This window comes from Ptiloglossa arizonensis, chromosome 10, assembly GCF_051014685.1.
Source record: "Ptiloglossa arizonensis isolate GNS036 chromosome 10, iyPtiAriz1_principal, whole genome shotgun sequence".
Lineage (NCBI taxonomy): Eukaryota > Metazoa > Arthropoda > Insecta > Hymenoptera > Colletidae > Ptiloglossa > Ptiloglossa arizonensis.
In genome coordinates this window covers 4,490,086-4,509,450 of record NC_135057.1, presented here as the reverse complement: position 1 = coordinate 4,509,450, position 19,365 = coordinate 4,490,086, and the positions used below count along the sequence as shown (strand labels likewise).

General features: G+C 35.4%; 2 protein-coding genes across 5 annotated transcripts in view; one reads left to right on the top strand and one right to left on the bottom strand.

The window, feature by feature from the left end:
* The window catches only part of Trbl (tribbles pseudokinase 2), a 53,149-nt gene extending 43,724 nt beyond the window's left edge, over window positions 1-9,425 (bottom strand). Inside the window, exons 1-2 of the mRNA XM_076322209.1 lie at window positions 8,921-9,425; window positions 5,584-6,299 (exon numbers count right to left, since the gene is read on the bottom strand). Of these exons, the coding sequence (XP_076178324.1) occupies window positions 5,584-5,874 (291 nt within the window). The 5' untranslated portion in view covers window positions 5,875-6,299; window positions 8,921-9,425. The remainder of the gene's footprint in view (window positions 1-5,583; window positions 6,300-8,920) is intronic.
* The window catches only part of LOC143152278 (putative RNA methyltransferase CG11342), a 95,463-nt gene continuing 84,622 nt past the window's right edge, over window positions 8,525-19,365 (top strand). The window contains exon 1 of one of the 4 annotated variants that reach the window (XM_076322214.1): window positions 8,525-9,447. The gene's annotated coding sequence lies outside the window, so the exon portion shown is untranslated. Of the gene's footprint in view, window positions 9,448-9,511; window positions 9,630-19,365 lie in introns of those variants that run through there. The other 3 variants (XM_076322216.1, XM_076322213.1, XM_076322215.1) reach the window with 3 other exon arrangements.

Below are 19,365 nucleotides of genomic sequence, written 5' to 3'. Positions count from 1 at the left end.
TAAAACCGAGTATTACGCGTTATGCTATGAAATAATAATGCACTGGATGCTACTAAATTTTAATTGAATTTTATGGGAATTTGTAGGTTGTTAGTAGGCTTGTATCTTAACCACTTCCTTGTTGCGTTACCTCGAATAACATAAACGTATTAATTCTGTGATTGAATGAACTCGAGCAGTGTCTATGCTTCGGATTTGGAAGAATCACGCATTTATATATAATATATATCTATATCGTCCAATTATATATATATATATATATATATATATATATATATATATATATATATATGCACCGAACAACTTATTGAACAATAATATATATATATTTTTTTTAAACTGTTTCAAAATACTACAAAATTGAAATGGAAAGATATTGCGTTTTTTAGACCGACTACTGAACAAAATTTAGCAGGGATATGACGAAGTTGTAAGTTTATTGTAACGAGACGTAATTAAAAGAGACCAGAGATTAATAATGTTTTAGGTCTGTAATGTGTCTGGCACGTGTTAAGTTTTTAGCATTATCGATAAACCTATGTTATCATTTTCGAATAATTTAAATATCGATTCGTTTCGTTTGTATCGTACAATTCTATGGTTTACAAGTCACGTAAGTTCGACGATTGTAATTAGCAAATGGAGTACCCTACACTTATCTGAAAATTAATTTAGGTCATACATGCAATTTGATAATCGTGTAAAAGCAAAGCACGAGAAACCCTCGTCAATCTGTAAAGCTGACAAAATGAAACAATGTACGTTTTATTAAATTAATTCTACGATCGTAAAAATAAATATATCGAATCTATCGATCGCTCTGCGCAAACATGGACGATAATATAAAGTAAAAAGATTGTAACAAAATTCCAGTCCGGTTTATACTTTAGAGATCCCCGTGAAATATGTATAACTGTGAGACTTTCTAACGCGATAAGTAATTCGATTGAAATTTCTGGCGCGCGTTTGTCGTTTTTGTTGAAAGTATATAATGCTACCCGGAACATTGGTCGCATAAGAAAATGTATGAAAACCTCAAATAAATTACGTCGTCGAATTATAGTGGCGTGTTACGTCAACAACCTCTGAGAAGGTTTTATATAGCGGAAGCAACGACTGCGCGATCGGTTACGCCAGTGCAACGCGATGTTGTATAAAGCAGTGATTCTCAAAACAAAAAACAAAAAAAAAAAAAAAGAAAAGAAAACGAATGACAATTCTCCGCGCCTTTAATTGCGATTATGAGCCCAACGAAATAAGTTTTTATTCGAATACAGAATTCGTTCATTTTGCAACGCAAAAATTCCATCTGCGAATTTAACGACATTTCTTCGTAATTTCCATCTTGCGTGTACTTTTGAATATTTTTTCTACATTGCCCTGTGAAATTTCTGCAATTCAAATGTTTACCATTCGTACACGACGCGACCTGTGATTCTTACGATTTTACTAAAGTACAAATAAAATGGAAACGTTCTGTGAACGATTTTCGTCCAGAGTGTAGACATTGAGAAACACTGAACAAGATACCGAAGAGTTTAGAACGGTTGAGAACCATCGACATCGCTGACAGGATACTCGATTCGTATTTCTGCATGGCATAAGCGCAGCAGAAGGCGGAAAAACAATGAAAATTCTTTCACGAACGTGTGGTTGGTCTAATGCTGTATGATTCTGAAATATTAATGCTACGGTGACTGTAACGAGATACTGTAAACGCCATTGTGCGACTACACGAAACGAACAGCTGCTCAAGATACGAGTCTTAAAAGATTAACCGAGTACGAGTTGTGGCTGCAGTGACTGTCGGGAATTGCCGACACTCGCTGATCTTTTCTTGTTTGCAATTCCGTCTTCTGTAAATCATTTCTGTGAACAGTTTTATCTTTTCTAGAGAAAAAATTTACATAAAGAGTAAAAGATCATGCGCGAGATAGTACAGTACTTTCAAGAACTGTTGTGTAAACGAAGAGTGGCTTAAAACAAATTCATTCTACATCACCAATGTGGAGACAGACACGCTTCGACTTCCGATTGGTAGAACCCGGTTGAATGCGCAAGTTGATCGACGACAGCTCCACCACATTTATGGTACGAATAAGCTTTCTTTGCAGCGAACGTATAATTCGGATATCAATTTACGAATGTATATTCTTAAATATAAAAAAAAAAAAAAAAAAAAAAAAAAAAAAAAAAAAATATATATATATATATTAGATTGTTCGGAAAGTCGTTTCGTTATTTTTTGATGAAAATGAAACAAGATTTTTTTATAGCGTATAAACATTTTACTAAATTATATATTCTCCATTTTGGAAAACGAAATCACTTTCCGAACCACCCAATGGTACAATATAGTACAATATTAAAAGATGTGTACAACAATATACGACAAGGTAAATATGTTTACATGATTGTGTGCGATAAAAAAGTGATGAAATTTGCGCAATATATTTACATAATAAAACATAGGAAGTTTATTAATCACGGATGACAACTTCCTATACTTTACTAGGAAAGAGTATTTATTGTCAAACCGTGGATAATTTTTATACCCGAGGGCACCGTCGGTAGTGGAAATGAAGAAATTCTTAGGAATGCACAATCGCGTCAGCCGTTGTCTGAATGCGTTAGTCGTTATAGAAAATTACAATACTCCGTGGTTGTTTGGTCACGACGGTAACTCTTTCGAGCATAAATGCTCGAAATGTTTCAGATCATCTGCGCGGGATTGTACATCCGCGTGGAAACTTTAAAAACAATTTCTTGCGTTTGAAGGTAAAGCATTGCACCATCCAAGGTTCGCGTTCTTAAAACAGCAACGTTCATTAGAAATGCATCAACCACGGGATTTAATTGCGAGAAATGCGGTGAAGGTTGACGTAAGAACATTCTGAGGAACTTTTCTCAGAGAATGACATACAAGTTGGTACCGATCGGGCCTACGACACCGACGACAATAGAAATAACGGTCGTTCGTTGCGCGAGAAGAAAGACCGGATGACCGGACGACACACAGGAGGTCCGCTACTTTTTCTAACCGGTGTAAACCGTACGTGTACGGTCGAGGACACGCTCTAAAAAGCATGCTCTCGTAAATATTAACTCTCAGTCGTCGTAAACCACTGTTCCTAGATCTCGACTTCCGATTCCGGATATCCATCGTATGTAGGTGTTCGGTCTCGGCAAATATTTTCTCCTCTGCCGCGTCGATACGTACCATATTAAATGTTATTACTTGATCGAAATTTTGACGATGCAAACAAAGATCGTTAATTTCGCAACAATGAATCTCTCTCCTCGAGTCGAATGTATTCGGTTATTTGGAATGTACAGTTAAACGATTCATCGTTGTGCTATATATAATTACGTAAAATTTGTCGCGCGAAGAGAAGTTTCAGACATCGATAGACACCATAGTTTCAAATTTTCCTAATTTTCAAAAACTCTCGATAATTGTTCGTTTTAATCTACAAGTGTGTCGTCGAAAACATACAGGTGCAATGTAAACGTATAAGAATGAAAATTACCCGTTTGCTAGCTTTACCGATCTATTTTCCGACGAAAATGTTTTGTATTTTGAACGAAGTTCGGTCACACATTTTTTCGCTAATAGTGTAAGTGGAAAATATAGTCTCGAGAAATCGGTTACCACCGGAAACGCGTTTTGAAGTTTTCAGGAACGAGTTACGTCCATTTTCGGAAAACGACTTCCAACTTGAAAGCATTGTGCAATCCTTTTGACCAATATCAACAGAAATGTTTATACACGGTCACGATTAACGCGGGCACGAGTAATCGAGCGTTTGAGCGTGCCAGACCGCGCATTATCGTAAACAAGAAGCAAGTGACTCGTGTCCAGTACGAACCAAAATAAAGCAGACCAATTTTTCCCATCCGGGGTTACGCATCGGTGGTATCGACCGATAACGCGTGAACCGCTCGCGTTCGACCTGAATACAGACGAAAAAGCCTGCAGGCGACAGTTTAGAAAGGTGATTTTCATCCATACAACGTGTAACTTTTATTGGACGTGTTCCGCGCGTTGTTGCACACCTGCCTCCGAGTCTTACGTGACACATATCCTGGAGGCAGGATGCGTTTGCTCTATTAAGGATAAATACGAAACGTTTCGAAATCATCGGTTGTTTTTCTTCGTCGGCGGCAACGATACGAGAAATCTCACGTCAGATATTGTTCTGCACGTGTCAACGGTGCATTCTATGATTCTGAAGATATCTGACCTCGCGGAACCGTTTCGAAGTTCGAATTCATTTAACATACTTTTACATACAACGATGTCTGACGAAGAAACTGGCTTTCATTTATAAATTTCACGTTACAAAATGTTAAACCAATTACTGCACCGATCGTACAGAACAAATGAACGGATAAACCTAAACAGGTGAACACTCTTTAAAAGTAAATCCTCGACGAGCAAAAACCGAAATCATGATTCTTTGAAAACGAAGCAAGTTTCGATCGATTGTTTTTCTCGACTATTTGTCGACAATGTACTTTAGAACTTATTAATTACTTCTACCCACGTAGAAGTAATTAATCAATTATCTTATTAAATGCAATTAAACTTAAATAAGTACGAGTAATTTGAATAGTGGGTGCAACTTGATATTTCTTCAATGTAAGGAATACGTGGCGTGCAACGTTATTGTCGTTTGAACTGGAAGTCGACAAGTCGACATTGCACAATTATCTACAGTGCATATTGCAGTATTATATCCTGCTAACCTGGCTTGTTTTTCACTCACTTCTTAAACAAGTGGTATGTTGTGCAAAAGATACAGTTAACTATTACATTTTCATGTGCAATTTACTCTAACGCGGCCAAACATTGCTTTAAACATTTGCTTAAAAGTAGTCCTGAACTGCAATCGGGGAAACCTTATTTCTCGTTGCTTTATGTGTTATGCCTAATCCAATTTTATAACTTTTAGTCCAATATTTCACTACAAGAATAAATCGGATTTGTATACCATTTCTGTATGGTTATTTGCAGTCTCTTTATTTATATCCATTTATAGATTATTATTCATAATTTTTATTGTGAAAAGTTGCCAGAAGAATGATGCATTTGTTGTACGTATAAAACTGTAAATACACTTCTCAATGTAATTTCTCATTATATATCGCAAATAATAATTACAAACAGGTATAAACAAATGAAACTATTTTAAATTACCGTACAGAAATAGTATTAACTTCCGTATTCAATTTTTTTTCATATCGAAATATTAAATTAAAAATTGTAAAATTATATAAAACTAATCAAAGTCCCATTTGCAGGATTCAACTTCCACTCTTTCCAATTGTATACAGTCTTGAACGCTCGCATCTTGGGTGGTACCGCGACGGTTGAACGTTACGTAATATTAGCGAAGGAGAATCGTGAACGTTGAGTAATTTTTATAGAAAATTTTACGGTTATTTTTTAATTTACTTATGGTAGTCGATTTCATCCGGTTCAGTTCGGTTGTATTCGAAGTCACGGTACGACACCAGGCTCTCGAGAACCCGGCTCCAATCAATAGTACGGTTAGATACAGTTGAATGCTCGAAACTTACCTTTGCGACGAGTTGCTGACCGCTGTGTACGTCAACGCATCGGTATAGAGCGCTACCCTCGGCCGGACCAAGAAGTAGATACCGATCGCCAAGTATGGCAGGTCCATGGTGATCGGTGGGCAGCGGTTCGTAACTAGGGAAGACTACCGCCGGCACCGGGTTCGTCTCGTCGCTCGTCGGTTGCTGACTGATGTCCTGATTATTGTTCGGACTGACCAGGAACTTTCCATTGTTGGTGCGGGTCACTTGCAGATGTAGAGGATGCTGCCGGGCGGCGGCTGTCACTCTCATATTGTGCCGTTTTCACACACGCACCGTTTTTACACTCGCGACACTACTTACACGCTTGTTCTTGTTTACTTCTCTTTTTATATACGTAAGAGGAGTTCTTACATCAGGCAACGAACACGCGACCCATCGGATTTGAGAAGTTTTTTTTAATTCGTAATATTGTCAGTCAACTGTTAAAGCGGGAAAGCTTTGAACACACTTCACGTCACAAGATTACCAACGCGGTAGCTGCGACGGTTATCGATTTTTTAAAGGGCCGATTAACGCCTGAAAGTTCTATGAATACGAACGCGTACTAGGTACGAATTAATTATATTTAAGAATATCACTTGTGCTTGGGCCCATACAGCGTTGCTTCGTGTTACCGCTGGGTCCTTGGACGGAGATCTTCGTGGGTGACGATCGGTCACTCTTACAAGAAAGCTCTGTAACGTACAAACGAATAGAATGTAAGCAACAATTATATAATCGAATACTTTTCAGACAATTTTAGAAAAATGATAATAACGATGCAACAGTAATCATTGGAATATTGTGCAAAACTAGACAAACTTCTATTTTTAGTGTATACATTGTATTCTTCTAATTTTCTTTTTATTCCAGAACACACAGTTGAGCTTTGCACGTACACTATCCAACGAGAATGAACGGACTAGACTGAGAATAACCACGATAGAGTGATAACAAGCGAGTTTCAGCCTACCTGCGATCGACGACCATCGGTCGACAACGATCCTTATCACGCATGAATAGTGTCATTCGTTTACGAAAATTAAAATTGTTATATTCTTCAATACATCTTTATGAGAATATGCCAATGATTCGACAAGGGTTTCCCGATAAAAACGGGGCTCAAACGTGACCTCATTCTAAGTACATATTTTCAATTATACGTTGATCGCACGTGTTGAGGATCACTTACGTTGAGTAAACAAAAAAGTGGTGGGAATGACCCCGTAATCATTTATCTGAAGTAACAAGCGAGCATTTATACCAGGATTACTGTAGTTTGAATGATATCCAATGTGTCAGATTCTACGTACGTATAACATAATACTACAAACGCGTCAAATTATTAAGTTAATTATACGTATTTATAATGGAGCTCGAACGACAAGAGTTCCGTTCATTAACTCTATGTGATTCACGGACAATTTCAAAAGACGACGTTTCGACATTCGTCCTGCCTTGTGCGCAATTTCTATAGAGAAGGGGACACCGTAAGGTCAGGGATATCGGATTGGTATAAGGCGGTCGTTGCGCCGTAACGTTCTATCCAGCCAAGGAAGCCGAGTCGCAGAAAAATCATAGAACGAGGTGCAAGAGGATCCTTCGAACACTATTAAGTGACGCTAATGGCATACCAAATTTTTATCAAACGTTCCTCTAGTTTATTTACACCTTATTGCGTATGACCGATAGTAACCCATATGTACATAGTTTATTATCTTGTCTCAGATAACATTTATATTTCGGTAAACAATATATCGATAAGTAATAACAATTCTGATATTAATCGTTTAAATGGTTAAACGTTTACTTATTTGATGGCGTGGGTTACAAAATTCTCTCAGAAGTTTCATGTTCTTTTCTATACAATATTTAGAAAATGCCTAAATGTGTTAAAAGTCTTCAATATTAAAACTACAAAATTATATTAAAAAATAATCTCGTATAATTTTAATTAAAATAATTATTTGTTGTAATTGATTGTAATCGTAAGAAATAACTACAATGATCGAAAATCGAGAATATGTAAATTCAGAGTCCTTGACGAAATGCAATGCGAGATTCATCGCGAATCAGCCACGAGAATTCGAAATTGAGCAAAAAGTACAGGTTACCGACCATACTTATTCGCCAGGACATGCTATTTCGTTTAACTCCTACTTGTTACAACCTTCGAATAATAAGAAATCAAGAAGTTAACCTTGAGAACAGGAAAAACTATTCAAGCTTTTAATCAGAAGTTAGAATTATAGTCAATTTAATTTTTCGACTTCATTGTTGGCACAAATGCCGACTATTGCGATATTCGTGAAACGCGCCATTACGATATCTACGCACTTGCGCAAAACTCCTACCGTTCCAAAGATCAGGGATGTGTGTGACAAGTATTTGCTCCATTGGATCGCGATTCTAATTATTTATTTTGATCTTGAAAAAAATGACCGAAACACATTTCTCATCTTGGATCACAGGACGGATGACATTCGAATGTAAGGTCAGCAATATGCCGACAGGTGCAAGAGCTCTGGAACTTTTCTATGTGTCCCCTATCCACGTTTATTGAATGAACGAGAATCTGACGAAATAGTAAGCTCGGAATTAGTAAAGCATTGCGTCCCCACACGGTAGCGCATGTCGAAACGCGTGTATACTTAACACGCACACTACCAAGTAGATAGCAGATATCCTTCGGTAAGGTCAAAATGGCGGAGTTTCACAGTTGTCACGGCGATATTGCGGGCACCGGTTATATATTAATAGCGCGCGAACGTGACGCAATACCGCGAAATAAATTGCCTAATACGTCCGCTCACGCAGTCCATGACTTTCTGTCGATGGATCGTGCCGGTGTTTGCGAAACGTCCAACATGAATTAGGAAGAGACCAATCAATGACAACAAATTATAATTTCGATTTTTTCAACACAGAAGTTTAAAAACAATTATTCGAATTATCGTAGATCTCGAAATATTTCATATATACAACAGTGAATTTTTCCGATGCGCGCGTTGATTTAAAATTCTCGTTGACGAATCTGCTGGTTCTCGTAAAATCGTCAATTGCGAAAGTAAATGACCTGATAGGAAACGGGAGCAGAGGTGCACCGATATCAGGGCAAGCGCACCAAAGTAAATATACGATACGACGAAGAGCCTGACATCGATCCGGTACGCGTCAATAATAATCACTGCACTTTGCACTGTACTCGCTCGAGGCTGATACGCAAAATACGTGTACGCTCACACGATTTGCAATGCTTTCTCTCTTTTTCTTTGAGTATGTTTGATCGGTGTACAGCAGGATTAGCACGTATTACCTTAGAATATTCTTCGTGTTGTTGCCGTACGTTCCTGAACGGGAGTCTGGGTGGAGAAACGGTCAGACGTAGTCGATTTTCTCCCAAACACGTTGTTGACAAACCGCCGTCTGCTCGAAAAGCGAACCCCCGGATTCTACCGGGCGTGTTGGATTTTCGAATAGCGCGCGCGTCGGATCAAACCAGGCCTCTTCCTGTTGGCTCTACCTGGATGGTGTTGGTAGTGTCTTTCTCTTCACAACTCTCGCGATTCGTGTCCGACCAGCCGTCGAGTTGATATTTCTCTTTCGTCACGCGGACTACAAGATTGAATGCTTCGAGAGAAACGTGGAAAGCTGAGCGGTTACGAACGAGGGAGACGATACAGAGAGATTTGTATCCCGCGCAACGGACGGTCCAACGTTTTGGGCCGACCCTCCGCTCAGAAACGACGGCGGCAGCAGAACGAGCAAAGACAAATCGATCGCGCCATTGTGCAGCAAACGACTGAAGCCACGGTCGCCGCCTCGAATTATCCGACAGAATCGGTGAGTAAGTAGTGGGAGAAGGGAGACGGATGCGCATGCGCATTTCACTGTCTTTGCGTCAGCGCAAGAACATCGCGTGAAACGGTGCCCTCGCGTTCTTTTCGAGTTCGTGGAAATGTGACTGAAATTTTTGAGGCAAAATCACAAAGAACGGCAATTCGTTTTTCTTCGAATTTTCTATGGTAAGACACCTCCTTTTTCTCTAATTGTTAGATAATGTAAGTGTTTAAAGCATTAAATACACACCATATGCGACCAAATGTAAGAAATTACATTTTTACTTGACGCAATTGAACTGTGTCGATACCTTTAAATCTTCTCGAAAAATTGTATTCGTATGAAATTACTACAAAGGTATTAATTATAACACGATGAGAATACGAGTCTTCTTGTTTTCCGTTGGTTGTATTACTGATTTATTACTTCTGTTTCTGGCTTTTACGTGGCTTTTGCAATACGTTTTCAATTTACATTTAATCTGAGTCAATGATGCAACACGCGATAAAATTACGGAACATTTCTAGAATCGTGACAGAAAACTGTAGAATCGAATTTGTGGCGTCGCAACGATAAAAGGAGGGCCTCGCGAGCTAACGATACGGTACTGGCCACATCGTGCGTAAATACGTGGGCATCCTAAACAGCGACACGCGTTCGTACACGCAAATGTTTCGTACGTCTACGACAACTCATCTGTAGCACTAATTACTTTGTTTACATCATCCCAATGTTGGCAATTTCTTATTAATCGAATTGATCAGGAATTTTTCCAATTTTTCTTGTACATATATGCTAGTCAATTTTTCGTAATAGAAACATGTACACGGATGTCTAATCCAATCTGTTTATATTATAAAAAGTTCTTAAGATTAACGATCGGGTTCGGTAGGTCGAGCCGTTTTTGATCGACGAAAACCAGTTGCAAGAAAGTAGATTCTTTCGAGATATACGTTTCGCATAAACGATGCGCCCTTGACCTACCTTAACGTTCCTTAGCAACCGCAGGAGGCACACTTTAAACAATTGTTGGCAACTAAGGGCATGTAACCTCACCCACGTACTTCGGTATGTTTGTGAGAAAATGTATCGTCATACGTATTTTTTGCCATAAAAAAATAGAAGCTTTGTGAGTGACAAGTCACATTGAGTCATTTCTTAATATCTAAACAAGTGGACTAAGATTATATATAGAAAAATATAATATAGGTGTGTAGAACGTTATTAGAAAATTGTTTCAATTTTAAATGACAACAATGACCCAAAAAATAATACGAAAATAGTTGCGCATAGAATGAAATAGTGTAGACAAAATTCTACATAATTTTTACTAAAGTAAATTGTTAAAATGTGTCGAATTTCAAGTTCACTTTTAATCTAATTTCATTTGACTGTATAAACGATTTCCGGTTTGGAAATCAGATTTTCAAATTGTGTTTCGCAAGAGTAATAAATGCAGGTCTTGAAACTTCTAGAACGTTATCGTTCAATTTCATTATTGCCGAATCAACAATGATAATTTCCTAAAATAGATTCCATTCGTAATGATGGAGTCAAATAATCGTACTTTCATGGCACGAATCGTAGTTAGTAGGGTTCCTGAAACGAATCATTCGGATCTGGATCCGAACGAATTTTTCGTAAAATATTCGATTCGTTATTCGGGTTGAAATAATCGAATGTTCGGAGATCGATTTTTTATAAAAATTTTCAAATCTCTAAATGCATATTTTCGTTATGACAAAATTATTAAATTTAATTTATTTTAGTTGTCACACCTGATTTCAATTAAAGTATTGGTGATTTAAACATTTTTTTTTCGTAGTAGGCGTTGCACTTGATGTAATAAAATATTTCAAATTTTTAGATTTTGTTTTTTTGAAATAGTGCTGATTTTTTTTAAATATAATATTTCAAAGTTTTAGATTCTTTTTCAAAATTGTGTCGATTTTCAAATCTTTGGTGAGATAAATAAAAATGATAGTCCTTAGATACATATGTCGTTGAAAAGCAAAACATAAAAAGTATGGGATTATTATACTCTACAAGACTCTAAAAAAGGAAAAGCTATTTACAATAAATGTAAAGCACAGCAATGACAAAACACTTAAAAGTGCAACATGAAATTAATATTAAAATAAATCGTCTTGAAATCTTAGAAGATTTTAAAAGTTTTATTAAATCTGAATTTATACGCTCTTCGATTCTTTTTACTATGTTGGTGAGTAAATTGTAGCTTATCTAAGTTGTAGAATCTTTAAGTTTTTGCTGCATAAAAGTCAAAACAAGATCAGCAGAAATCAGAGTTGCATTTTTACAATTAAATGCCGCGACTGTTAGTTTTATTGATTTTAAAGTTATATATTAAGTTCATTAAGCAATGTAAAATATATATTAATCAACAAATCCTCGGAATGTAACGCGTCGAGAACTTCTATGATATGAGATTTAACTCTCAAATCATATTTTTCATCAAATTCCATCTTGTTTTAATTTGTCGGATTTAATTTTTTCTTATAAAGTTCCGTTTTTAATTGCAGATATCTTTTTTTAAATTTTATAATTTTCGCAAATTTTTAAAACGTTTGAAGGACAGAAATAATGTTCCTTCTAAAAGAGGTTGTTTATCGTAAGGATAATATTACGGTAGTTGAAAATAATGTTTTAATTCAATCCGAAAATTCAGATCGCTCAATGACAATGGAAAAAAAAATCAAAGAAATCTTGAAAAATTTAACGATTGAATCTGATTCGAAAAATGACTTCAACAAGTTGAAGCAGAAGTTTACATTATTCAGAAGCACGGGGAAAAGAACGTTAAATTTACAAAATCTTTATGACGCACTTTCAACAATTCAATCTATCTCGACTGATGCGGAAACATCCTTTTTCATATCTGTTAATTTTTGCACAAAAATACGTTCACGATTGGTTGATAAGTCTATCAACGAATTGTTATTTTTGAAATGTTTCTATTTAAATCATAATAAATAAAGTATGTTGAAATTACTGTAAACGTTTAATTTTATATATTAAACGATCAAGTTTCTTTTTATTTTATTATTCGGATTTGGATTCGGGTTCGACGAGTATTTAAATTACTTTCTTCGAATTCAACGAATGTTAAAACAACCGTATCTTCGGAAACTCTAGTAGTTATCGAATTATCAAAACAAATCATCAAAAGTTATCATCGAAATATCGCAATAATTTTCCCAGGGAAATACATACTCTGTTGCAATGTACAATATGCAAAATCGACAGAGATTATTGTAACGTGCGTGTATATTCCTGTACGTACATACATGTACGTATGTCTGGCTGAAGAGATATGGCTGATTGCGTGGCGTTTGGATCACGCTCGAGTCAGGCCAGGCCTTCGAATTTCCAAACCAGCTCAGCCTCAGACCGGATATTGGTCAACCTAGTGCTTTTTTTTAACGCACTCCATTCTGCCACTTACGTGGGTGCTGGTTGGATCATTCAGCGGACTGATGATTCAAACGAACGATCAATGGAAAAAACGATGCACCGAGAAAACGATGGCTTTCCTAAAATATCTAATATCGTAATTCGAGCAAACGGTGGATTTTTTAGCAAAATTGATAAATGTTCGATCGGTTGATTACGTAATGATAAACGTAATTCTTCGGTGGTATTGCATTTTACAGTAAACCAGAAAGGTTTAAATATCGTATAGCGCGAATGAAACAAGACTAAAGTGACTATCGGTCTGTAAGTTTACACTGTCAAACACAATTGCCACACTCTTTTCCTTATCGAGGCTTTATTACGTATCGCTGATCAAATTGCAACTGACGTCGATAAAACGATTGTACAAGATTAATAATCTTGTATTAAATGTTCCGTGTCCTTCGATGATTATTGCAAATTTTCCATACCTATTGCAATGGGAATTGTCAGGGTGAATCTTGATGCAATTTTAAAGCATCTATTTATCAATTTGTAGTTATTAAGAACAATTCTGATTACATAGGTACCTCGACGTTTTTATGTATCGTAGATATATCATTATTTTCTACACGTACGCACGGAAGAACTTTTACTTTTCTTCTGTGATCACGAATCAAAATTTTTAAACAATTTTAAATGTATCTGTGTTTCGTGTTTTTATAGCGGTACATTTATTCATAACAATGTGTTTTTCATTATTTCGATGTTAATTGTTAAACTTGAACGCTCTAAGATGTATCGTGTGTGGAAATCCCATAGTCGATTTGTTAAACATATTGCGAACGTATATAGGCGTTCACCACAAACGATGTATTGTTTGACTGACAATAAGCGATTGCAGTATGGAAAAGGTTAATTTAAAATACCATTTTTTATTGCCATCGTCGAAAAACAGATCGCAGACGTTCTTGCAACACGATTGATCTCGAGAAACTTATAATTGTTTTTAATTTTACCAAATACCTCATTCCGCGAACCTCTCGCGTAGGAGGTGATTTCGAAAACAACTTTCGGAACCGTTTTTACCAATTTTTTTCCCCAATTATCCGATGTAAAATGTAAATTTGCAAAATTAGTAAGAGTTCGTTTCAAATTCTTGAGTGACGATTAATAACGAATAATCGAACGATTAAACATTTCTCTGTCAATATGATCCTTACGTGGCAGGCGTCACTGTTACGAATTGCAATTTCGACAAAGGCAGGAAACATAATGCAAATTTTGTTGCGAGTCCACGATAACAATGAAATTCGTCAAAAAAAAAAAAAAAAAAAAAGGAAAAAGAATTATTTCGCAAACCGTTGACTTGATTATTCGCAACTCTTTTCATTTCGTTTCGTTCGAAACAACGATGTCGCGTCTCGCGTTGGGACAACTTTTTCAATACTTGCACGATCTTTTGCCAGATACCGCCGTAGAAATTTCGTCAGACGGTCTGGAATGGCTTCAAGGCCGAGTAATATTTATCACGGCTGAAATTTTGATTGATAATGCGTTACGCCGCGAGTTCTGGGCCTTGTTTCGGGAGAGCAAATATTTTCAATCGTCTTTACGTGCCGCCGTCGAGCAGACTTCCAGCACTCATTATCCTTGGAAATATAATCGATTTTTCGGAATCTCTTCGATCACGATTTTGCTTCTATACGCGAGATCGATCGCGATATCGCTTATCTTTTATCGTATCGTTGTGTTTCGAAAAACGGGCTCGATACGATCTCCCGAAATAACTGTAGGTATATAATTACGTTACATCGTTACTACAATGAAAATTCCAGCGAAAATAATTACGTTTACCAAAGAAGAGACGTTTAATCGCTTATCACACTTGGGGATATTCTCAATTTTCTAATTTTTTACATCACGGTTACAAAGTTTCAGTAATTATTTTTAAATATATTTGAACAACCGTGTAAGAATATTTCGCGAAAGGCCTCTGAAATCGGGATAAACACAATCATTAATGTAATTTTCTGTTTCCGACTGTTGAGAATGGCTTGTACTCTAACAATGTTTTCCTTAGCATGAAATGAACGATGAATCGTCACTCACGGAGAATCGTTTTTAATACTCAAATTACAATGTTTCAAGATTGTTAAGTATATAAAGCGTGTGTATGAGTCAAGCATTCGATAACATTGAAGTTCATTGAAATTCAATTGTATATTTTAGAACGAAGTGTATTCTATCGAGAAAACTTCTAAAGTACTACAGTAGATATTTGCAATATTAAACTGTGTAAAAATGTTTGGCTAATCAAAAGTAGTTAATACAGACTGATTTAAAAAAAAATAATTAAAATCTAGTTTCTTGTAGTTTCCTTGAAATAATTTCACATTTTATATTTACGTAAGTAGCTTTGCGGAAACAATGATTGTTTGTAACTATGGTGAAGAGTAAATAGCATGATTTGATAATCTGCGAATCAAATGTGCAGGAAATTTGATTTGTAACATACTGTTGCGAGAAAGAAAAATAAAGTCAGCGTTATTAAAATTGAATAGATCTAATAATATCAGTGGATCGTGTTACAAAAATACGGAATAGATTGAAAATTTGTATCTATTTTCATATAGATACGCGATCTGCAGTGCAATCCTCGCTTCGATTGTATTAATTCCTTAATGACAGTAACGGAGATAAAAATTTTGCATGCAACGTAAATAAGTGGTCCTCAAATAAAGCAGATATTAATGGATTTGGAGAGCCATCGATCAACCGAGATTGCAAAAGCCTCTCTTTGATCTGAATAAATACAGTCGTCGCGATCCTCGTTTTTCAAACAAAAAAAGGAAACAATACATTTTTTCTGACAATTGCACAACTTTTTGAGATTCACTTGAGAAAAATTTTATCAACTTGTTTCCAATCATTACGTTGCCAGCAATGTGCAAAATGTTTGAAACATTTCTAGCCACATTTTACCAGTGTATTCTACGAGTGGAGCTCTAAATATTTGATTAAGACTAGAACTACCGATAGATTCCGGTATAATAAAGTGTTCCTCGTACGTGTCTCAGGAAAATCGATGATTGAAAAAAAGTGGAACGTAAGAAATTGTTTACATGCATAAAGTAAAAGAAAGTTACAACGTCTTTTGAAAACATACCATGAAAAGTGAATTTCTTTGTAAAAGCAGTTAAAATTGCTCGTTTTCACTGGTTGGTGAATTTAATGTTAGAAAGTTGCAATCGAAACAAGAAATACAATTTTTCAATGTCTCCTGACAGGAATAAACTACATTTTGAAATTAAGTGTACATTAATAGCAAGAAATTGATAAAGATGTCGATTAGTTAATTCTGTGTAAGAAGACATTTTCGAAGGTGAAGAAGGTAAATGAAATCTCGTTACGAATCAGGAGAAGGCTAACTTTGAACTTCAATGAAGAATGATTATGCATCGTGGAAGAATTCTACACGGTAAAATCATGATTATTGTGTGAGAACCTCGATTGTTGCATTGTGTTGACAACTGGAAGGAATGGTCACTTAGCAACGAGCAAAGTTGAAGTATTATAATTGGTAGTATTGACCATAGATAACAGAAATACACTGTGTGAGTGGTGCTATTTTTCACTGGAGTGGTTACCTTGATACTAAGTGTATGTACCTGAATTTTCCCAAAAATTTGTTTCTATGCAATTATATTTTATACGTTTTCAATTAAATTTTGTTTTCGTTCTTCTGTATGCATATGGAATTTGTAAACGAATCCATTTCCAAAATGTGGAAAACTTTTAGAAACGAGTTGCCTTAATTGAATCATCGTCTGTGTCGTTCGATCAGTGTCGTAAGTTAAGATTTACGGAAAATTTGACTTGTTTGTTTGGCAACACAGGTTGCCTAGTAAATAGATAACGGAACTACTTAATTCGTTCCGGGAGTCATTATTCACAGTGGAAAGTTAGTGATAGCGTTGTGTCAGTTCGTGATAAAATAATTAAACAACAGATTCGAGTGTCCTCAACCATTCCGCTGTAAATAATAAATTATTAAATTATCTCCTTAAGAAATTTATTTCTTCGGCTACAAGATGTTGTTTGTCATTGTTTTAAAATTCTCATCCAGAATTAAAATTGAGCCACATGTTTTTGCTTATTTGGCAAAGTTGCTGAGTTTGGTTCACAACCTGTTACCAGTATTTGTGCTGGTTCAAAAATAGAAATAAATTTTTTAGGAATTTTATTCTTATGCTTCGATAAATACAAATTGTTTTAATATCTATTGATCGAAATAAATACTATTTTTTATCTTATCAGGATTCAATCGGTTGTTATCTTAAATGGCCCGTGCAAATCATAATAGGGGGAATTTCAAGAAAGGCTAAATGATAAATCTTGCATCGAATATAGTTCGATTTATTTTATATTTACATTTTTTCGTTATTTTTCTTAAGAAAATTCGATTGTTTTTATAATTTGCTAAATGATCCAAACTCCAATATAGAGAACTATTTAGAATAGTTTTATTTATAACAATTTTAAATTTTATCCATTCGTTTGTGATATATTTTTGAAAAATTGAATTAAATACATTATTTCGGGACATAATGACCAATTTATTTTTCTTCTTACCGTTCTTTAATTTTGGAAGGGATACATGATATATCAACATTAGTTGTTATGCATAGATTACTGTAAGACCCCGAAAACAAATTTGTATTATATCGGGCAAGTTTTGCATTTAAAGATAAATACGCACAATAATATCTTGCACACATTGTGCTTTGTTATTAGTTTTAGATTTCAAATGAAATAAAATAAAATACGTTACTAAATACAGGGAATTTCAGCAACCTTTATTCAACTTTTTCTTCAACAGTGTGAGACAAAATTAAAAATCCTAACATTGCGTACAGATTGATTACAATCTTAATTAAGATTAGCTAGGATAAAAGACTCAAAATTATTAAGACATTTGCCACTGGTTAGTGTTTTTCAGTACTTTTGTATTTTTTTTAAGGTTGAAGCTATTTAATTTTCTACGAACGATTAAAAACATACGAAGTGGTCCAAATTCGACATTCCCTTATGTTATATACTGTATACTTCTAAGATACGTGTCACTGACTGGAATTTCCCGATAGTCCTGTATCCTTTTTAGTGTTAAAAATATATGATTTTCTATGTACGATCAGAAATGTGTAAAAAAGGTCCAAGTTTGATAATAATGTGATGACTGTTCGCCCTGAGCTACGTTAATGTATTAGACTTAATTTTTTGGTCTATTCGTACAAAGTAAAATATGTAGAATAATCTATAATTTTGTTCATTTACTAATTACTTATCGTTTATAACAATTGCGCGATTATTTAAAAAAAAGTAAAATTATCTCGTTTTGTTCAACCGATCGGATAAAACGGAGTTACTTATTTTAACCGGTGAAAATCAATATAAATCGATGTAAAAATGTACAATTTTTATTTATACGTAGTTTATATATAAGTCGTATAACGTGTAGTGTAATTTATCATTAATATTACTACTATTCTTACTACTGTCTTTTTTAGAAAAGAAATAACAATTTTGCCGACTGTTTTAAAAAACACCAAACACAAAACCCTTTCGTTTCGTTTAATTATTATTTATTTCTATTTCATTTATATGACCAGTAGACACCAGTGAATATGTCATTACTTTCATCAGTTCCGCTGCACTTTTGGCAAGCTCAACTTTTACAATCCCCACACTGTATTCAGTCTTTATTAGCTGTTTATATCGAATACTTGCCTTCAAATAGCCATACGACCAACAATAACATCTGCTATTATATATTTCATGGAAACTTGTTCCCAAGACTGGCAGGTAGTCGTCCAAATATATTATATATTGACATAATTCAATATCTATACAATGTCATACGAAAGATAATAAGATTAATTTAATGAAAAATAGGCCAAGAAATATTACGACTGAATGATGTATTTAATAATATCACAACACTACTGGAATTGATTAGATAAAGTAGAGTACCCTCTTTTGTCCGATTGCCCGTTTCCCCGTTTTATCCGATTATGCACTTCTGTGCATAAAAAGAATTCTTGGCATTGCTTAACCAAACGAGCTACGATTGAGCCAGCTATAGATTGATATTTAAAAAGAGTATGAAAGCCCGATTGAATCATACTACTTGCCCTATTATGTATCGCTCGCGAAAGACTCGCGAAACTCCCTTACGAAATATGAAAAAATCGTCGCACGAAATCATCGTCGTAACCTTTTTATAAATAAACTTTTATTACCCGTTCGATACACCGAATTTGCCGCGTTTGCTTATTTCCGATATATTTTTATTTACTTCAGCGATAGAAAAGATTTCCGTTGTCAAGGAGCGGATGCTACAAGAGCTGCAACATCGAGTAGAGTGTTTCGTCGAACTACCCCGTTTCAACTAATCTTCCCCTACGCAACGTTGACCGTGAACCGTGTTAGCGAAAGAACAAAGCGGAT